Here is a 22,836-nt window from a genome sequence, read left to right as displayed (position 1 = left end):
ACGTACACCTGACCCACGCTGCAGCCGACGGCAATGTCTGTTTCCGGTTGTCTACTCTACGTATGACTTAAATTTGGTACCGTACCATTCAACGTTTTATAGGCAGAGAAAACTTTTTCTGGAATCGTTAAAAATTGTATGATCAGATCACCGCTTCAATGCGTGATAGAAATCTACAAGTAAATCTTCATCAGGCATTGCATTTTTCTCAATAAAAAAAATTATACTGCCAGAATGACGGTTGTGAATATACCGGTAGCCTACGTTTTACACAAGCCAAGTTAATACATTTTGAATTGAATTGCTGTTTGCAAGATTGTTTTGTCGTATTTACAGGGTACTTTTTCAAGTTAAATGTTACAAGCAGTGAGGTTTGCTGTAATATTTGGTTAGAGCAATGAAGAAAAAGCCATCATCTGCCAAGCGTAGTATTCAACAACAGGCGTTTTCACCATACATAAGGTACCGTACTAGCCAACAATTATTGTTAATTTTCCTTTTGAAAAAGCAAGAGTTTTCAGTTAGAAATAATTACGTTTATTGCACTAAAACACTTAAGTTTTGGACATAGACGCTTATAGTATTAATCCACACATACTTTGGTGTTATGTAAAAAAATTTAACTAGTTTTCTAGAAATTACTGGTTGGATGCTTATAAACAGTAAACAGTCAAACACTGGGTTGTATTAATAAGATATTAAACAGGATGCTTGTGTATCAATCTAGAATTTACTGTGTGTTACCAAAAGAGAGAAAACAGACTAAAGAACTGATGGATATACCAACTTGCCAGGGCAAACGAAGTAAGATGGTATGGACATTGGACATGTATGGTAGGCCTACTATGGAGGGAGGAAGTTTTCATCATCTGTCTGAATTGTGAAATCTAAATTGTTATGGTGCTATTTTATTCGCATTGTTTATATTTGTACCATATACTATTCTCACAACAGACGAAATAAAAGATTTCTCATCAAAAAACATTTACTGTGAAGGTAGATGGGAAGAGGAAATGGAGATGTTCGTAAAGAACATGTAAAGCATGGGGCAGACAAAGTTGGATGAAAGGAAGAAGATGCGATGGACAGAACGAGATAAAAGAATAGGAGTGAAGGCAATCGCTGCAATAAAAGAATCGGCCACCCCCGCTAGTGGAGACAAAACCGCATTTGGATGATGATGATCTGCAGATGGGAGGCCACCGGGGTTTCATAATTTTTATAAAAATGCATCACTTTTTAACCGCTATCAATGATTGGAATTGTGATTGCTAGTTGTTGGTATTGGTGATTCTTTCACAAATATCCAAATATTAGAGCTTTGTTAAAGATTTGCATTGTACTAAATAGGCCTACTAGTACTATAACCCAGGGATTCATAGTATTGGGATCGTCAACTCGGCTGGATATCTGACAAGCGGAGTGTAAAAATGATGCCAAATATTTTTTAAAATTTTAGAAAAAAACTCCATTTGGCATTTTTAAAAGTAGTAGTTGCCCAAAACTTGCCCGTAAATAAACGGACAAGCTTTGGTCGAGCACTACTTTTTAAGTAGTTTTTCTAAAATAGTTTTTCTAAAAATGTAAAAAATATTTGGCAACACTTTTACACTCCGCTTGTCAGATATCCAACCGAGTTGATCATCCCTATACTCAGAGATGTACGTATGCGTCGCAAATTCTACGCCGTATACATGCGGCGTAGACTTTTTGTTTGCGCTAACGCTTGCGGCCACATTTTTTTGGATAGTTTGCGCTTGAGGATGCGCCGTAAAGTTTTCGCCGTTTTTTAGCGCATAGCGTCAATGCATACTTTTTAATGTCTTAGTTGTTGTTTGCAATTTTTTTTTGTCAAACTGCGAAATGTTAACGTCTTGCAATTGCCCATTGTTCTAGTGTTGTGTCACATCACAGTGTCATCTATTGTTCAGTCAGCTGGAGTTTGTTTGTAGGCTATATCGCACTACTGCCTTTGACGCTAGAGTTGCACGTGGAGACTGAAGTCTTGCAGAAAAAAAAAAGAATTAGTTAAAACAACTTAGGCCTACTGAGAAATTACGTAGTAAATTACGGGTCAGAACGGGTCCCACGAATTACCCATAAGCCCCATAAGTACCCATAAGTACCCATAAGCACCATAAGTCGCGTCGAATTACCCATAAGTCGCGTCGAATTACCCATAAGCACCATAAGTCGCGTCGAATTACCCATAAGCCTCATAAGTCGCGTTGAATTACCCATAAGCCCCATAAGTCGCGTCGAATTACCCATAAGCCCCATAAGTCGCGTCGAATTACCCAAATGCCCCGTAAGTCGCGTCGAATTACCCATAAGTCCCATAAGTCGCGTCGAATTACCCATAGGCACCATAAGTAGCATTGAATTAGGCTACCTAGAAGTAACGTCGAATTACCCATAAGCCTGTAGAGTGTAGTCTATAGCCGTCTAGAAGCCTAGTAGGCCTAGTCGGCTGCATAGCCGATCGAGTGGTGAGGAGCACTGGCTGGGCGTTCCAAAATATAGTTCGACACCGCTCAAGAGCAGGACACTTGAAGGCATGCCTAAAGGTGGACACGAAGATTGGCTTCGTTGCCTTCCCGTCCGCTTATGTGTAATCTGCAGTTTGCTGCAGCAGATGGAGTGTTTTGTCCGATAAAACACCTTAACATTGGACAATTTTCCCTATGTACCAGGTGACTGCAGCATAGCAATCGTTCTCGCACTCAGCCAGAGACTTAATTCTTGCTTTAAACTTGATAATTAAAGAAAAAAAAGAATAATGGCAAGGGAGGGAATCAAACTCGTGTCACCAAATTCAATAGCTTTTGGCTTAACCACTCTGCCACGCAAGCGCTCGTGAGGTCTTCGCTTAATTTGGTTTATATCGGTAATGTTTCGAGAACGCTCACAATATTATCAGTTTGGTTTGTTTTTATTTCTGACCATCACAACGAAAAAACAATATACGACAAACTTAGCAGAGGTCTATAAAAGGTAGAATAGACAAAACGCGGACGTTATAACGTGCATGATACCAAAGCAGGACAATCAGTTTAAGTGACACGATCGCAAGTCGCAACAGCGACTTGCAGATTACATATACGCAATACGCTGACATGAAGGCGTAAGTAATTCCACGTTGCTTATGGGTAATTCGACGCGAGTCGAATCACCCATAAGCCCCATAAGTCGCGTCGAATTACCCAAATGCCCCATAAGTCGCGTCGAATTACCCATAAGCAACGTGGAATTACTTACGCCTCATGTCAGCGTATATGTAATCTGCAGGTTGCTGTTGCGACCGTGTCATGTTAAACCATAGGTTAAACTGATTGTCCTGCTTTGGTATCGTGCACGTTATAACGTCCGCGTTTTGTCGCTTCTAGCTTTTATAGATCTCTGCTAAGTTTGTCGTATATTGTTTTTTCGTTGTGATGGTCAGAAATAAAAACAAACCAAACTGATAATATTGTGAGCGTTCTCGAAACATTACCCATATAAACCAAATTAAGCGAAGATTTCACGAGCGCTTGCGTGGCAGAGTGGTTAAGCCAAAGGCTATTGAATTAGGTGACACGGGTTTGATTCCCACCCTTGCCATTATTCTTTTTTTTTCTTTAATTATCAAGTTTAAAGCGAGAATGAAGTCTCTGGCGGAGTGCGAGAACGATTGCTATGCTGCAGTCACCTGGTACATAGGGAAAATTGTCCAATGTTAAGGTGTTTTATCGGACAGAACACTCCATCTGCTGCAGCAAACTGCAGATTACACATAAGCGGACGGGAAGGCAACGAAGCCAATCTTTGTGTCCACCTTTAGGCATGCCTTCAAGTGTCCTGCTCTTGAGCGGTGTCGAACCAGAGGTCGAACTATATTTTGGAACGCCCAGCCAGTGCTCCTCACCACTCGATCGGCTATGCAGCCGACTACTAGGCTTCTAGACGGCTATAGACTACACTCTACACTATACAGGCTTATGGGTAATTCGACGTTACTTCTAGGTAATTCGATGCTACTTATGGTGCCTATGGGTAATTCGACGCGACTTATGGGGCTTATGGGTAATTCGACGCGACTTACGGGGCTTATGGGTAATTCGACGCGACTTATGGGGCTTATGGGTAATTCGACGCGACTTATGGAGCTTATGGGTAATTCGACGCGACTTACGGGGCTTATGGGTAATTCGACGCGACTTATGGGGCTTATGGGTAATTCGACGCGACTTATGGAGCTTATGGGTAATTCGACGCGACTTATGGTACTTATGGGTAATTTGACGCGACTTATGGGGCTTATGGGTAATTCGACGCGACTTATGGGGCTTATGGGTAATTCGACGCGACTTATGGGTACTTATGGGTAATTCGACGCGACTTATGGGGCTTATGGGTACTTATGGTGCTTATGGGTACTTATGGGTAATTCGTGGGACCGGTCAGAACAGGAATGTAATGTAAGCAAGCAAGTAGGTAGGTTGGTAATGCCGCTCCATGTAAAATGTAAACAATGACTTGGCTTCGTAGTGTGAAGTTTTTTTAGTCAAGCAGTGTTGAAGGCGTTTGTAAGCAATTGTGAGCACTTTAATTTATATTAGTTAAGTCTTGCATTTTGGGGCAAATCAGAAACTTCTCAGGCAATGAGCAGTGCAGCCTATGTATCTAAACAAACTCAAATATTTGGTCTCCGACCGTGATTGCTTGCATGATGTTGTACTCTGTATGTTATATGTAGTTAGAGCTCGACCGATATATCGGTCAGCCGATATTTATCGGCCGATATCAGGAGTAGCCGATATATCGTATCGGCTAGTTTTCGCCGATAAACATCGGCCAGCAAAAGCACACTCAAAACCAGTCATACATACTTTTAGAAGAAACACAAGTTGCTCAAACGCAAATTTAAACTTTCTCGTTTTAATTACGTGCAAGTGCAAGCGGCTGCACGCAATCCATTTTTGTACGCAGCACGTGGGTATGCTTTTGAATGTCTTGTTTTGTGCAGTGGAAGGGCGCTCTCCTAGCTGCCTATTTAATTGGTGCTGCCTGGTTGTGCTTCTGTTTATCGGACTAGTGGCGGTGACACCGGTCTTTGTACGCATCCTAGCAGAAACTCCTTTCGTGTTGGACTGATTTGCGATGACAAACGATGTTCTCTTCTTGGCATGAATGCTGAGAAACTGTTTTTTGAACTACAATTTAAAACTGTTGAATTTTGATTATTGAATTGAACACAAAACAGTATTGCATTTGGTTGTTTCTTTTTTGTTTGGTGTTTTTTTGTGATTAGTGTTAAGAATGATATTTCCATTACAGCAACCAATGCATTAACTTTCTTCGACTGGTTTATTGCTTAATAACTTTGTTGGTAACAAACTTTTCGTAGTGAATTTATATCGGTTGAAATATATCGGTATCGGCCTAACAATTTCATAAACATCGGTATCGGCATCGGCCTGAAAAAGTTATATCGGTCGAGCTCTATATGTAGTACATTACTTTGCCGGTTATTCTTGTTGTAGGCTATGTAGCGTAGTAATGTGTAGGCCTACATACAGTAGGCTATCAAGCTAAGGTAATTTTTACTTGACAATTTATACATTCTGTTGCGTAAGTATGTAATTAAGTTTATTATATGTTTTGTAACTTGATGAGCAGTTTAGCAAAAAATGCATCCAGGGGCCAATTGTGAGAGGCTTTTGAGTAGCTTACTGCTAATAACACTAGTAATGCTAACTATCCCTGAATGCTAATAACAAAGAGTTGTGCAGTTCAGAATCTAAACTTGCTTGTGTCTGGCAGTTTTGTCTTCCATTAACCCACTTTTTAAAAATCTTATCAGAAAAAAGCATAGAGCTTACTGAGAGAATTATGGCATTAAAAGCAACATTAGTCTTATTCAAACGGAATTATAAATAGTGTTTTTTATAATGGATTTTTAGGGAGCGACAGTTAGTATATTACTAGGAGCGACAGTTAGTATAACACTAGAATTTTCTTGATAGGCATATGCTACAGTTTCTTACACTACACTATTGTATTCAGGGAATAACTTACGGTAATACTAATCTCCAAGTGAAATGGAGAATGATAATACAAATCCATGGCATTGCATGGAAAAGTATTTTAAGCTCTTCTTCGAAAGGCAAAAACTCATATTTTCAATGCCAGCTGTGCCTTCCGGCCAAAAAAATAATTTCTTGTAACGAAAAATCGCGAAGTGGCTTGAAAAATGTGTTGTTTCGAGTGGTTTATACCGTGTGAATGTTTGGCACCTAGCAAACAAAATGAGTTTGCGCTAGAGTATGCGCTAACGCTGACGTCGCCAACTTTTTTTACAAGTTGCGTTGACGCATGCGGCGTATAGTTTTTCGAACGTTTGCGTTTGCGCTGACGGCGTCAATATTTTTTGTATGCGCGTATATCACTGCCTATACTATGAATCCCTGCTATAACCTACCTCACTTATCATGGAATAGTAAGCTATATATAGTATTTACATTAAGCATTACTTTTTAGCTATAAATCATTTTGTAGTGAAGTTCTGTTTTACTTTAATGGCTATGCTGATTGTACTTGTAGCAACATCGCTTATAAGTTCTCGCCGCCTCATTATTTGTAAAATTGTTCATGTTTTTCAAATGTATTAATTAATAAGTGTGAATAAATTTACTTGTGACAATACCGGAGCATGTCTTTTAGGTGCCTGCCAAATAGGTGCGCACACTGTGACGTCAAAATATTCAGATGCGGCGCCTCAGGAATAACATACAATACTTTTACATCTAAACAAAATACAATGGTTAAATATTAAACAATTAATACTACAAAAGTGCTCAATGCCAAACAGAGCAAGTTACATCAAATATAGTCACTACTTTCTAAAACCTCTACAGCCTGCTTCACCCTAAAATGGGGATCATCAGATAAATATTTAACCATTGTAGATGTAAAAGTATAAAACAAAATGCAATGGTTAATTAATATTTATAATATTTTATATTAATTTTTATAAGCATTTAATATTTATAAAATATTTAATATTTAACCAGTGCATTTTGTTTAGATGTAAAAGTACTGTATGTTATTCCTAAAGATGACATCTTGTGATGTCGAAAACGTTGAACATTTGTTTCTATGTAGTTTTCTTTTTTGACATGTGAAAATATTATTGTAATAAACTTAAATATGTTAAGTTTGATTGTGTCGCTGGGCTTTGTGTGCCTATGATTCAAAAAGCATTATTTGCAGAGTCAACTGGGTGACAATCAGTGCACAATTTATGAAGATATTTGTTATATCAGATTTCAATTTTCTGTTTTATTTGATAAGCTTTAGCAAGAGATTACGCTATGAACCGATTGCTGATTTGATCAGCCAGTTGGTTCTGTAAAGTGATGTAGACAGGCCTATAGCCTGCCCTGAAGACTGTGTGCAGCTTCATAACTTTTTATGTCAATAAAGTGTAATAAAGAAAATGCATATGGTGTAGATTATATATACCAAACTAGGTGGTTCTTGACTGTTCAGTTCAGTTTTTTTTTCAAGAGATCAAACATCATTCATACAGTTTGGTTCAACAATTGCTGAGCATTGCTTTGCAGTTTAAAACTAAATTAGATAGTGTTGAAACCATCACTGACTAAATCTTCTTTCCAGTTCAAAACGCTTAGAATCTGTTCAAAGCTTCATTCGTTCTGATAAGAACAAAGAAGACACAATTCTTCTAGTGCTTGGGATTGACAGCAGGTAGGTGAAATTGAGTCATTCATGTTTTAAAGTATGTGATTCATTTTGTTTACAGATCTCCAGTCTTCGAAATTAGCCTCGGCAATTGCCAACGCAGATGCATGAATGGCGCATTAGCGTCGGCAATAAAAATGCTGAGGCCACACGAGCGCTTGTAAGGTTAGAGTTAGACATTTCCCCAGTCGTTATGCCACAGCCATAGATTTGTTCCTTAGTCAACACCCTGATGGAGCTCTGCAAAAGAGGTGTGTGGATGGGTATCAAAGCACAAAAGCCGTAAAACGTGGACGCTTTATTGCGATCGGCAAAGACAGTGTAGATTTACAGCCAAGCGATGAGCCTCTTGATGTGTCTGATTCCAGTGGTGATGTGACAATCTCATCCTCCGATATAGCATCTGATGATTCCGATTCTGACAGCTAGTTCTTTATCAAATAGACTTTGTGTTGCTCGCAGTACTGTATCCTAATTGTGCCGAAAGTATGTTAGTGTATGCCTATAGTCTACGTAAATCGAGGCAATCTTCTGGCAAAGAGCTATTAATTTGTTACCGGTACCTGGTTGAGCTATTAATGTTATTTTATGATAATTCAACGTTGCTAGGTGTCGAATTAATGTAAAACAAACGTAAATTTCTTATTGGGCATTGTTGCACAATATAACCCAACGGAAAAATTAAATCGATTTGTGAGGACTCGAACGTTAGATCAACCCAAAATTAACTTACTTCCCCCCATGAGTTATTTAATGTGAATTACCACTCGCTTTATCACTACTTTTGGTATTATTGCATCACAACAAATCAAACAGTGCGGTTGTGATAGACTACTGACTACTCTATTATATTTTTCGCTTCTTGTTTCACATGTGTCACAAATTCAATTGTTCTGCTGCTTATGCTTTCAGTCAAGCCCAGTCATTGTGACCTATCATGGTCCCTTTTGCTTTATTATGTCATTGTGTGATTTTATTTTGGCAACTCTGGTCAAAGTTCATTTTCAGCTGAGGCATGGCTTGTTGCTAGACAAAGGAAAGCTTACTTTATCTGTTTTTGACTTTTATGTATCATAGTTGAGTAAAAGGGTCAATTATTCTGTTATAGTTGAGTAAAAGTGTCGTTTATCCGGTGTCGTCTGTAATAACTAGATAGTTATTACTTTATCTTAATTAAGTATTCGCCTGACCAGTTAGCCCAGCTCTGCAGTTATAATGAGACTGTAAGTAACTACTAATTTTTATCCATTTACAGAACTGGGGTGTGCTATGTATTTCTAACTGCCATTCTTTTTGTTTTTCATGCTCGAATTCTATTTGAATAAGACTTGATTGATGTTGTAAACTGTATGTAATAAAGTGACTAAGGCTACACAAAAAGTGCTTCTTGCATAGCAGTCCGCGCGAGTTTGTAAATCAGACAAACCGTGACATCTGGGGGCTCGTCCGGGATATTTTTATCTCAAACAAAAAGTGACTGTGTATGCAAACCTGTTGTACTTTGCCTTGAAAAAAGTTGCTTGCAATGGATAGGCTAATCGATGCAGGAAAACAACTGGGATACGAAGGGGAAGAGTTGAGGAAGTTTGTGGCAGATCAGCAAGCTCTTGAAAGAGAAGAGAGGCTTCGCTTAGCTGATGAGAGGAGAGCAGCGACAGAAGCTCAACAAAAAATGAAGGAATTGGAACTTGAGCTTGCGAAAGTCAATGGAGACACTGCCTCGGTGCTTTCCCACAAAGGGAAAACCCCTAAATTGCCAACATTTGTAGATGGAAAAGATGAGCTTGATAGCTACCTTTTAAGGTTTGAAAGGTTCGCTGCAGCTAGTCGGTGGGACAAAGAAGAATGGGCAACGTCGCTCAGTGCTTTGTTGACGGGAAAAGCTTTGGATGTTTATTCGCGTTTATTCGATGAGGCTGCGGTAAATTACCACCAGTTGAAGCAAGCGTTGCTCAACCGGTATGAGCTAACTGAAGAGGGGTATCGATCGAAATTTAGAGATGCGAAACCTCAACTGGAAGAGACTTCAGAACAATTTTTAGTTCGGATTCAAAATTATGTTGAGAAGTGGGTTGAAATGGCTGGATGTGGCACAGAGTGGAAAGGTGTTAGAGACTTGCTTGTAAAAGAGCAGTTTGTCAAGTCATGTCCAAAGAGTCTTGCCGTATATCTGAGGGAGCAAGCGCCGAAAGATCTATCTACACTAGCTACTATTGCTGATCAATTCCTAAGAGCACACAATCTCGACCTATCAGAAGTTACAAGAAAGACAAATGCAGAAAATGAGGGCAAGAAAGCAAGCCCACACTGTTTTAATTGTAAGAGTCCTGGACATATAGTCAAAGATTGTCCGAAACTCAAATCAGACACGCCAAATGCCAGAAAGTGCTACATTTGTAACAAGATTGGGCACTTGGCAAAAGACTGCCGAGTACGCGTTTCAGCTAGGAAATTTGCAGCTGCAGGACAAATCGAGAAGAGAGATTCCCAAGATGTTTATGCTTCTAATGGCTGTGCATGTCTGGCATCATGTACCGTATCCGAGAAGTTTCCTATTAATAAAGGCTTAGTTGGGGAAACAATGGTCACTGTGCTTAGAGACACTGGCTGCAATGGAGTAATTGTTAAACGAGAGTTAGTGAAAAACTCTCAATTGACAGGAGCAACTGGTCACTTGAAGCTTTTAAACAAATCAGAAATTGATGCTCCAATTGCAAGAATTCTAATTGACACTCCATTTTACAAAGGTGAAGTGGATGCTCTTTGTTTAGAAGAGTCTCTTTATGACCTGGTGGTTGGTAATATCAGTGGAGCTAGACAACCAGATGATCCGGACCCAGTGTGGAAGGAAGCATCTGCTGTGACAACCAGAATACAAGCTCGAAAGAAAAAAGAAGACATCAAACCTCTGAAGATTGATGATGGTAGCCCTTGGCATGCAGTCAACAGAGAAGAGTTTAAAGAAGCTCAACAAGCAGATAATTCACTCATTTGCCTTCGATCCATGACTGAAGAAAGAATCAAAGGACAGGGAAGGTCTTACTTTAAAGAGGACGGAGGTTTGCTGTATCGTTGGTATCAGCACCCAAAAGTTAATGGTGGGAAGTGGATCCAGCAATTAGTGGTACCAAAGTTATTGCAATTAAAGACCATGGAAGCGGCTCATGATGCTTTGATGGGTGGTCATTTGGGAGTCAAGAAAACAATGGACAGAATCTTGACAAACTTCCATTGGCCTGGCATTAAAGATGATGTGAAGCGGTTCTGTCGTTCATGTGACATATGCCAGAGGACAATATCCAAAGGTCGGGTACCACACGCTCCATTACAGAAGATGCCTATTATTGACATTCCATTCAAAAGAGTTGCAGTGGACTTAGTTGGACCGATTCAGCCTCCCAGTGCTGAAGGTCATCGGTATATTTTGACTTTAGTGGATTATGCCACGCGTTACCCAGAAGCTGTCGCTCTAAAAAGCATTACGACAGAAGTTGTCGCTGAAGCACTGGTTGATATCTACAGTCGACTTGGGATTCCGGAGGAAATTTTGAGTGATATGGGGATGCAATTTGTCTCCGAGTGCATGCAAGAAGTAGAACGACTGTTAAAAGTTAAGCATATTTCAACGACACCTTACCATCCGCAGTGCAATGGTCTTTCAGAGAAGTTCAATGGCACGTTGAAAATGATGTTGAAGCGGTTGTGTAGCGATCAACCTACACAGTGGCACAGGTTCATCAATGCTTTACTTTTTGCATACAGAGAAGTGCCGCAAGAAACAACTGGATTTGCACCATTCGAGTTGCTGTATGGCACATCTGTGCGAGGCCCGATGCACATTTTAAAGGAGATGTGGTCCAACTCGAGCACCAAGCCCGAAGTTTTGAGCAGCTATCGGTATGTATTTGACCTTCGAGAGAGAATGGAGGAAGCCTTCAAGGTTGTGAGCAACGAAATTGAAAAGGCCCAGACTCGTTACAAACGAAATTCAAGACAAGGCTGAGAACATTTAAAAGTGATGACCTTGTTCTCATCTTACTACCTACTGATAACAACAAGCTACTGATGCAGTGGAAAGGCCCTTTCAAGGTAATCAGTCAAATTGGCCAGAACGACTACAAACTTGATCTTGGTGGAAAGTTGAAAGTGTTCCATGTAAATTTGTTGAAGAAGTATTATGTGCGAGAGGACGAGAGTGAAATGTTGGTTGGCGCTGCAGAACTTGAGATTATGCCAGAACAAGAAGCTGATGAGAACTTGCTGGAGTTTATACCAATGAAATCCAAAGAGTCAACTGATGAAGTTAACTATGGTCAACAGCTGTCAAAGAATGAAAGAAATCAAGCTGCTGAACTGATAGAAGAATTTGGTGATGTTTTTAGTGGTTTACCTGGCAACACTAATCTTGTTGAACATAGGATTGATTTGACGTCTGAAAAACCTGTTAGATCTAAGCCTTACAGAATTCCGTTTAGTGTACGAGCTCAACTCAAGCAAGACATTGATGAGATGCTTGAGAGTGGTGTCATACGTCCTTCGGACTCAGCTTATGCCTCACCTGTGGTGGTTGTACCGAAGAAAGATGGCTCGAACCGTGTCTGCATTGATTACAGAAAATTAAATAAGATAACTGTGTTTGATCCAGAGCCGATGACAACAACAGGTGAAATTTTCGAAAAGCTTTGTGATGATCAGTTTTTTACAACATTGGATCTCACCAAGGGTTATTGGCAGATCCCAGTTGCACCGGGTGATGTGCACAAAACAGCTTTTGTTACTAATGATGGGACTTACGAGTTTCTCAAGATGCCATTTGGCATGGTGAACTCTTCCGCTACTTTTGTGAGAGCTATGCGATTATTGCTACACGGGTTAGACAATGTTGAGCATTACATTGATGACGTAATCGTACACACGAAATCATGGGAAGAGCATGTGTGCACTTTGCGTTTATTATTTCAGCGATTACAAGATGCTGGTGTTACTGTTCGCCCGTCGAAATGTCTTATTGGTTCCAATACTGTTGATTTTTTGGGGCATAATATTCAGACCGGCATCCTTGGTTTACATCGTGACAATGTATCAAAAATTAAAGATGCGCAAAGGCCTGAAACTAAAAAGGAAGTGAGGTCATTTTTAGGGCTCACCGGTTACTATCGTGATTTTATTCCGCATTATGCAGCGGTGGCAGCGCCACTTACTGATTTAACTAGAAAGGGAAACCCCAACCTGGTTGAGTGGGGTAAACCCCAAGAGAATGCTTTCAATGCTTTGAAGTATTGTTTATCTTGTGAACCTATTTTGAAATTGCCTGATATGGGCAGAGATTTTGTGCTGCGTACTGATGCTTCGAAAATTGGATTGGGTGCTGTTTTATTACAGAAGCATGATGATGTGTTGTTTCCTGTTAGTTATGCTAGCAGAAAGCTGAGCAATGCTGAAAAGGGTTATTCCACTATTGAACGTGAATGTTTGGCAGTTGTTTGGGCTGTTAAGAAATTTATGATGTATTTGTATGGTATTGAGTTTATTTTGCAAACCGATCATCAGCCGTTGCAGTATATTGACCAAGCTAAATTCATCAACGATAGAGTCATGCGTTGGGCAATGTTTTTGCAGAATTATCGTATAAGGTATCAATGTATAAAGGGAAGCGATAATATTGGTGCTGACTGCATGAGTAGAATTAACTAATTGCATGGTTTATTGTGTATGTACCCTGTACGATTTCGTACTTTGCTCATAGAATTTGTGTTTGTGTTGTTGACAAAAATTGAGAATTTTGTTCTTGACAGGGGGCGATGTCACAAATTCAATTGTTCTGCTGCTTATGCTTTCAGTCAAGCCCAGTCATTGTGACCTATCATGGTCCCTTTTGCTTTATTATGTCATTGTGTGATTTTATTTTGGCAACTCTGGTCAAAGTTCATTTTCAGCTGAGGCATGGCTTGTTGCTAGACAAAGGAAAGCTTACTTTATCTGTTTTTGACTTTTATGTATCATAGTTGAGTAAAAGGGTCAATTATTCTGTTATAGTTGAGTAAAAGTGTCGTTTATCCGGTGTCGTCTGTAATAACTAGATAGTTATTACTTTATCTTAATTAAGTATTCGCCTGACCAGTTAGCCCAGCTCTGCAGTTATAATGAGACTGTAAGTAACTACTAATTTTTATCCATTTACAGAACTGGGGTGTGCTATGTATTTCTAACTGCCATTCTTTTTGTTTTTCATGCTCGAATTCTATTTGAATAAGACTTGATTGATGTTGTAAACTGTATGTAATAAAGTGACTAAGGCTACACAAAAAGTGCTTCTTGCATAGCAGTCCGCGCGAGTTTGTAAATCAGACAAACCGTGACAACATGTTTTGTTACAATTTTTTCACAGCAATTGCTGAGGCAATTTCAACTTTTGCCGAAGTAAAAATATGCTAATTTCGAAAACTGGATCTCATAATAATAATATGATACTTGCAACTCATAAATTCATTTTAATTGTTTTATTAATCATCACCCATTGCAAGTGAGCTTGGCTCAATACATTGTAGAATAGGAATCATGCATTTATTGCTTACCTATGACATTTGACAATATTATGAACTATGAAGTATTAAGCACTGAAATACATGCTAAATGTAGCACTGCAACAGTGGTTTTACTATTTTTCTAATCAAGAAGTTTGGTATAAAATATTACAGGCAAAGGTAGTGAGCCAGTTTTGTTGGAGTGATTTGTAATGACTTTACAAAATTTTGTGCATGTAATTGCTGACAATTTACTTCACAGTCAATCTTCGATTGTGCATATAATGTTTGAAAGGTCATTTTGTGTATTTTTATTCCTGATTGATGGTGTTTCTGTTACTTTTTTATACTATAGTATCGTGTTTTATAGTTTTTCAAATTAATTTTCTGGCAAAGTCTGTCACATCAAGAGACCAGGTCAAAACATTGTTGGAAACTGCAAAAGTTGTAGTTTTACTCAATTAATTAGTTCCCACTCAGTTAAGGTTGACTTTAGGTAACATTTTGATCATTCCTTTCTGCTCATATCTCGATTACTTTCTCCGTTCAAATATATATGTTTAATTTTCAGAGCTTTATGATACCTTTAATTCATCTCATAATATGTTCTAAGACCATAGTTTTCAATTTTTATACAAATACAACCATTGTACAACACGATTGTGTCCTGTATTGAAATAACTTTTGCGTCCCAATATGTGTCCTGTGAGAAAAATTCTGACGAATTCACAGAAACCCAACACTTGGAAACAAAATTTCTAAGACTAAAATAATCTCAAGCTGAAACCAAGCAACAGAGTCACATTGTGGAATAAGGAGTTAATTAACAGGGAAAGGGTCAATAATTGCTTTTTTTTTACTACTAATCGTTTCTAGTTCAGTTTAGTTTATTTTTTTGTTTTGTTGGCGAAAAAGAAAGACACAAAAAGCAAAAACACAAATAATTCGCACAACAAGGATGGCAGCGAAAGACCAAAAGGTCACCAAAGTCAGCTGCCACCCAAACATTTAAACAAAAGACCCAAAATTAAGAACATTAACACATACGGTATATAATATATAGCACAATACCAGCACTTTAATTTGTAAAAATTAACAATGGAATTAACAATACATTAACAATGGAATAACACAGGGCAACATAAAAAAAACATTGTGTAGAGAAATAAGCGGATGATACGTTTCAGGAGTGATCATTGTACAAATTCTTTAATAAACAGTTATATTTAAATTTAAAAACATTGTAACTTTTCTTTTATTTCTTTTGGTACTTGATTCCATAGTTTCACTCCATTAAAACAATTCTACTTTCAGATAAAATCTCTCTAATGTGATCTTGTTGTTTGTAGATACAATGAAGGATGCAGAGATCTTGCAAACTACCTTCTGTTTGGGTTCTACGACCTCAGGCTGGCACAGTTTGAAGAGTACGTTGTTTTTATATATATATCTCAGTGGGATTAAGAATTATCTTTTCAGCATGTTTTCTTTAATTTGTGTTGCATCATATACAATTGCAATCAACGTTTGTATTTATACAACATTCAGTAACTTGACTATTGACATGGATTTTCGTCGTGAACCCCAGAAACCATGCCACTTGCTGCAACGAACACGTGCTGCGCACAGACTGCCACATCGGCGCGATGTCTTTCAGTGTGGAAAGTAGACGTAACAAATTGAGATTTCTAACAGCTGCTGCTCTGCATTCTGCAAAGCCGGCAAACCCGTTCTCTAGCAAGCCGTGCAAGCCTCTCTGCGTCTTTTTTCTTCGATATTTTCCGCTTGGGTTATTACGCTCCTCTCCATACACAATGCGCATAAACAGACTGAATGACTGATCTCTTCCTGTGGTAGTCACATATTTGCAGATTCTCTAAGCATGTACGTTCGGTAGACAAATGCAACAAATTGAAGTTGATTTTTGCAGATCTGGAATACCTGAAGAAGAGTTGGAAGGTAAGTTGCGGTTAGTTGAATGATAGTTTGTGTTGAGCGCTTCTGAAAGCATCAAAAGTTAATTCAATTGAGCTGAAGGAGGTTGTTGTTGGCTATGTCGTTGAATGCATCAATAAGAATTAATGCGGTTAAAACTGGCGGTCTACTGATTGGTAGAGTTGCCGAGACAAGCTGCCCATCCGTTGTGGAACGAATGTGGTAAGAAGTTTCTAAATTTTTGGTTGTGTGCAATTGTGCATGCATTGATAAATTGCTTTTTGCTGGTGGATATTTTTAAGCTACTTTTTGGTTGTGTTCCATTGATTCCAGCCGCAGGCGGTGTGTGCGGATTTGCAACTCCGAATATTTTCAAATCTGCCTTGTTTACATCTTTCATAGGTTCGTTGTTTTCTTACGTTTGTTTGCGACGATCTGTCATGGAGAAACAGTACATTAAACTATGAATCTCGTTTCAGATCTCATCATAGTGATCCGAGCTACATCGGTTGCCGTTTATTGTAGCGGAATTTTGTACAGTTACCTCCTCCCGTATATTGCCCACTGGAGAAATTTGGAGATCTTATATTTACCGGTAGATGAAGTGGTAAGAATAAATGTACATTTTAATGAAGCAACAAATCAAATCGAATCAAATCAAGCCTCTGTTTGGACGTTTGGACCTCATCAGTGTTGATGTGTTGACAAGGTGCCAGCACAGCACAAAGCTTTTACCGCTTTTTTGTTTTGAACTCACTTCACTTTACGAAGTTTCATGTTTCTTTCATTCTGCTCAAGAGCAATTCTCACAGAAAATAATCTTTGAAAATTCAAGTAACTCAGTTGTGATTACGTAAAGTATTGTCTTTTAAATGTAAACGTGGCATGATTACTTCCATCAGCCAGGCACATTGTAATTTATTTATCATAACAATGTATAACGACGTTTGAACAATGTGCACATGATTTGTTTTGCCGGATTGCGGCAACCAGACATTCGCCCTCGGCAATGGTGCTGAGTCAGCAGAATGTCATGCATGAGCAGTAAAGCGTGGCGATTGTGCATCTTTGTCCGGCTCCTTCTGCAATCAAAATTTCTAAGTTTTGTTTAAACTTTCAACACAAGTTGCCTTCATAAAGTAAATAGTACATTCTACTGTAGGGAACAAATGCAACCTTTACTTTGGCTTTTAAGAGGTTTATATATTTTTCTTACTTAAACAACTATATATGAGTACTGAATACTGAAAAGTTTGGGTGTTCATCAGGACAATTATCGTTTCTAGCACTAGTTGCTAGAAACGATATATATGAGTATATTAAATTCTCTACTCCGTTTGTTGTGTGGGGGTATTCAGCAACGTACATTTTGTTTTAATGACTACAGCAGTGGTTCTCAAACTTTTTTTTGTTGCGACGCCTCTGGAAAAGTTTTCTGGACTTGCGACGCACCAGCAAATAAAAGTTAATGAGGAAACTTATTATTAAATTTTTGTTTGTTGATACAACAACAAAAAGCAATGCATATTATTTAATGTGACGTGTGGGCTTGTTTGTTTTTACAAAGTTCATTAAATCTTGGGAGAATTTTTGAAATTGCCACCCGCATTTTTCTTTCTGTGTTTATTGGTGATCGAAATTTGCTTTTTATCACCGCCAAGGCAGAAAATCCTGCTTCACATAAATATGACGTGACATATGGGATAATAATTCGTAGTGCTTTCTTCACCAAAGCTGGATAATAATCGCCATTCATTGAAATCCAGAAATTTGCCGGATTTCCTGAATTAAACATCCTTTTCAGGGAATTGTCACAAGAAAGGTCAATGTAGGCTTCTTTTTCATATGCAGTAAAAGACAGTGGAGTAGGTTGGACGAAAAGATCACGAATCCATTCGTAGTTTGATAAATTTTTGGGAAGTATTTTGCAAATTTCGACTCGAGCTTGGACAAATGTTGCCCAAATATGCTCTTCACAAATTTGAAGGCAGCGTCATACTTTTCTTTGCAAGCAAATTGGACAAGAAAGTGAAGTATCGAGAGCTTCCAGACAGGTTCAGCGTTGCCAGATTGGGCGATTTATCGCAAATTGGGCTACTTTCCATATGCGATTTGCGACAAAAAATTGAGCTTTGCGACTTGCGACTTTTTGGGCTACTTTTAAATTTAGATTGGCGACAATGTAACAAAATTGCGACTTTTTTTACATGGGAAATTTCTTACTAAAGTAAGTTTCGCTTGCAGTCTACTGACAGTTTATTTGTCGTTTACAAATTTTACAGCGCATTCTCATGTTTCCAAGACATAGCAAGGGAGTGAAGGGACATGGTTGAGTGAGTTTGTAGTCTATTCCAGCGTTACGCTATCTCCTTTCTATGTCTTTCACTGTAGTGTGGAAGTCAGAACACAGAAGTGCTTGACAAGTAGTGTGCTGAAAAAGTAGTGAGAATCTAATCCGTACCCGATAGAGCCTGTTGTGAATGTAGGTATGGTAGAAGTAGGGGATTGCTCACTCAAAAGTAAGGTGGACAACTGGATGGCACAATTTTATGACAAAATTTGACGCAACTACAGCTTGAGGTCTACTGCCATATGTCGCATACTCAGGTGCAGTTTATATGACCTGCCCACGTGTGTACAAAGTGTGTATCGCTAAAATAAATGTAGGAAATATGTGACATCATGTTTAATAGTATTTAAATCGTGATAATGTAGTGGTAGACTTCACGCAACAACACCGGTAACGGTAGGTAGCTTCACACTGCTGCAGTAAGGTTTTGCAGATTTTCTAGCACCCAAAATTTTAACCAAGTAGCAATTCATTTTATGAGAATGAATTTACCTAAAATCAAAGAAAACGTTGTGCAGTTCTGTTAATTTTTGAGCTTCTTAGTAACCCTCCAGCTGTCCATTTTGCAAGAAAAATCAGTAAAGTGAGTCGTCCCGATATTCTACTGTCCCTATGTGAATGTGCCTTACTGTACCGGTAACTCTGTTGCTGTCTAACACTAAATTGTAGATTGTACTGCTGATATTAATGGGAAAGTGGGCTAAATACAGCAAAAATTTCCACGAAACATGGATGAAAGAAAAACAGTTTAAGAACTGGTTACAAGCGAGTGATGGAGGCAAGAAGGCATTTTGCAAGTCTTGTAAAGTTGAATTGAGAGCCCATAAGGGTGATTTAGAAAAGCATGCTCTCACTACAAAACATACCAAAAATGTAAAAAAGTTGCTGGATCAACCCACCATTACATCAGTCTTTACCCCCAAAAGCGAAAAGTTATTGAAATTGGAAATTCGTCTTGCTTTGCATGTGGCTTGTCACTCAGCAATCAGGTCGATTGATCATTTAAGTGAATTGTGGAACAAAACAAATTTATGTGGTTCAACAAGCTCAGACTACCTTAGATTGCATAGAACAAAATGCACAGCCCTTATAAAGAAAGTTATCGCACCATGTTTTTTGCATGATTTGGTTAATGACATGAAAGAAACCCCCTTTTCTATCATTGTGGATGAATCAACGGATGTTGCATGTACGAAACACCTCTGTGTTTGTGTGCGTTATTATAGCACGAAAGCAAATGAAATTATTTCAAAATTTTGTGGATTAATTGAAGTGACAACTACCACGGCAGAGGCATTGTATCAACATTTGCAAGAGTTTTTTAAGTCAGTCAATATTGATATCAATAATTGCATTGCAATAGGCACAGATGGTGCATCAAATCTGTGTGGTATGCACCATTCATTGTATACCTTGTTAAAAAAAGACATACCAAATCTGATATTGCTGAAGTGTGTCTGTCATTCTTTGCACTTGGTATGCGCACATGCATCCGAAGAGTTACCATCCAACATCGATTATATGTTGCGGGAGACATATAATTGGTTTCATAGGTCATCATTGAGGAGGCAGTCATACACAGATATTTTTAAGCTTATCAACGATGGCAAGGAGCCTTTACAGTTAATTCCATTATCTGGCACTAGGTGGCTTGCTCGTAGCCGTTGTGTGCAGCGTGTTTTGGAACAGTGGGACACTCTTAAAACCCATTTTCAGATTGCTGCATCATCATGTGATAAATATGTCTCACGTGAATTATCAGCAATGTATTCAGATCCATGTAATCTTTTGTTTTTGACTTTCCTGAAACCAATTTTGTCTGAGTTTGAGTCCCTCAATCTTCTTTTTCAAAAGGACAAAGTTGATTTTTCAAAACTTTTGGCTGAACTTGAAGGATTGACACTTGTGATGTTGAGAAGAGTGGTGGTTGAAGAGTATGTGAGCTTAAGTGTCGATTTTAATTTCCAGTCTATACTCCGGCCTTTGGGAATGGTTGATTTTGGATACCAATTTACTGAACTTCTGAGAGTGAAAAAGATGGAAGGCTCAGTCTCTGAGGAAACTGAGATTTCTGTGAAAAGTAGATGCCACACATTTTTGATAAAAATTTGTAAAGAACTGCTTATGCGCTTACCAGCTAACTTAAGCCTGCTCAAAAAGATGAATAACTTGTCTCCATGTGTTTGTTTAAGTAATGTTCGGCCACCATTTGGAAATCTTCCACTTGAACTGGCTCAACCACAAAAATTAGGAGACATTGAAACTCAATGGCGAAAGTTGTTAAGCATAAACTGGGAATCCTTTTATGATGTGAAAACTTTACAAGATGGATCTATTTTTTGGACAAAAGTATACGAAATGAAGGATGCTGCTGGAGAGTATATGTTCAGAGACATTGGAAAATTTGGTCTAACTGCATATAGCTTACCAGTTAGCAATGCGCTAGTAGAAAGGGTATTTTCAAGAGTGACCACTGCGAAAACCAAGTTAAGAAATCGCATGGGTCTTGAACTTCTTTCGTCACTACTGAGAGTAAAGACATCATTGGAAGAAATGAAGAAATGTTGTGCAACATTTGAACCTCCTGCTTCAATGCTGAAATATGACAGTACCATTTATGAAAATGATACATCAGAAGAGAATGGTTGTGAAATATTGGAGAACTTTGCATAATACCTTTAGTTTTTAATATGTAAAGATTGTGTTTGTGCTGCTCTACTACACCAGCAGCCTATGCAGGATAACAGCCTATTGTGTACGTACAATAAAGAAGAAAGGATTTTTTAATATAGTACATTTAATAAGCCCACTGTGGGCTTCTCATTACGCTTGTGCTATTTGCCTGAATTTAACATTTTAAGTGATGAGTCGACATTTTTTTTTTAAATTGTTTCAAATTATGAACATTTTTTAACAAAAATTAACAACAGTCCGGTAGGCCTATGTTGTAATTTACATTGTTTTTCCAGTGATGAACTAGATTGAAATACTGTCACTGTGTAACATACCATTTTTTGCAATTTCACTGGGTTTGTTCAGGGATATCTAAAGAAGGAGATGTGAAGGCTCACAGCGATTGCCTTATTCTTATGACACTACCAGGGCGGTAGTTTGTAGCGCGTGAAACATGCGGTTCTTTTCAAAATTGCAGAAAGTTTTGTAGTGCAGCTGGTACAGTCAGCTACCAAAGACAGTACGTTACATAGAGCATATTTAAAGAATGTAACTGGTTTAGTTACCAGTGAGCTGTTTTTCTTAACAAAGCCTTTGCAGTAAGCCAGATGTAAAGCAACTATATGGGTAGTTGAATTTACAAGTAACCACTAACCATGAGCATGCAGTCAGCATCCAGGCCTTATGCTAATAGCGCAATGCAGGTTATTATAACAAGATTTATTAAACTACTATCAGTGTTAAATTGTTGTGCAAATGCCAGCATTTGATGAATGCAAAATAGCAGTACTATCAGTGTCAATTGTTATTTTACGGTAAACAGAGATTATTTACGATAAACAGAAGCCCTTCTATTATCAGATGTATTAAAAACCTTCGTATCCCCTTCTTTAGATATCCCTGGGTTTGTTAAGCTGACTTTCCATATATATATATGTGACTATGTAAGTATATATATAGCTGTATATTTAGAGCATTTGACGGCTTGTATGTTATTAATTAACATTCTTTTGTTCTTTTTCAGGTTCTTCCACTGACTGGCATGTAGATTTTACATATATGATATAGTTTACTAATCAGTGTAGTAATAATTGAAATAAGGATGAATGGCTTGATGAAAATGTATGTATGTTGAATTTATGTAATGATGATTGTACACCTTGTCTTTCAGTGAAAAATACCCAACTCAAGGTAAAGCTGAGGCTAAGCAGTTCTGTTATGAAGTAACCCATGCCTAACACAGACACCCAAAAGATTGTAGCTGTGTCAGTGTTAGAACGTCTAACGGGGGGTCTGGGGGGCAAAGCCCCCCAGAAGTTGGAAAACATAGTTTCCGCTCCTCCTGCTATAAATTGGGCTACTTTGGGAGCAAATTTGCTACTTTTTTGGCTACTTTTTTTTTCAAAATCTGGCAACCCTGGACAGGTTTGCTATATCTTCCTTCCACAATAGCAGCTTTGTAACGAATGCTGCAATTTTATCTGAAATGTCATTTTTATTCGGTCCTTGCATAGAAATGTTCAGTTTGGCGAAGATATCACACAAGTAAAGTAAGCCAATTTCAATCAGAAATTGTTCTGAGCTAAACAATCTGCAAGTGGATTATTTTCT

At 38.4% G+C, this 22,836-nt stretch overlaps 1 protein-coding gene across 3 annotated transcripts in view; it reads left to right on the top strand.

Moving 5' to 3' along the window:
• Positions 1–334: 334 nt before the first annotated feature.
• Positions 335–22,836, top strand: part of LOC145782611 (dynein axonemal assembly factor 9-like) — a 37,616-nt gene continuing 15,114 nt past the window's right edge. Inside the window, exons 1-5 of one of the 3 annotated variants that reach the window (XM_082594419.1) lie at positions 335–462; positions 7,660–7,749; positions 15,617–15,694; positions 16,198–16,226; positions 16,682–16,797. In XM_082594419.1, the coding sequence (XP_082450545.1) occupies positions 398–462; positions 7,660–7,749; positions 15,617–15,694; positions 16,198–16,226; positions 16,682–16,797 (378 nt within the window). In that variant the 5' untranslated portion in view covers positions 335–397. Of the gene's footprint in view, positions 463–7,659; positions 7,750–15,616; positions 15,695–16,197; positions 16,227–16,681; positions 16,810–22,836 lie in introns of all 3 variants that reach the window. The other 2 variants (XM_082594420.1, XM_082594418.1) reach the window with 2 other exon arrangements.

Source organism: Aplidium turbinatum, chromosome 13 (genome assembly GCF_918807975.1).
Source record: "Aplidium turbinatum chromosome 13, kaAplTurb1.1, whole genome shotgun sequence".
NCBI classification, from domain to species: domain Eukaryota; kingdom Metazoa; phylum Chordata; class Ascidiacea; order Aplousobranchia; family Polyclinidae; genus Aplidium; species Aplidium turbinatum.
The sequence above is the reverse complement of the archived record's forward strand: the minus strand, read 5'-3'. Positions and strand labels throughout refer to the sequence as shown.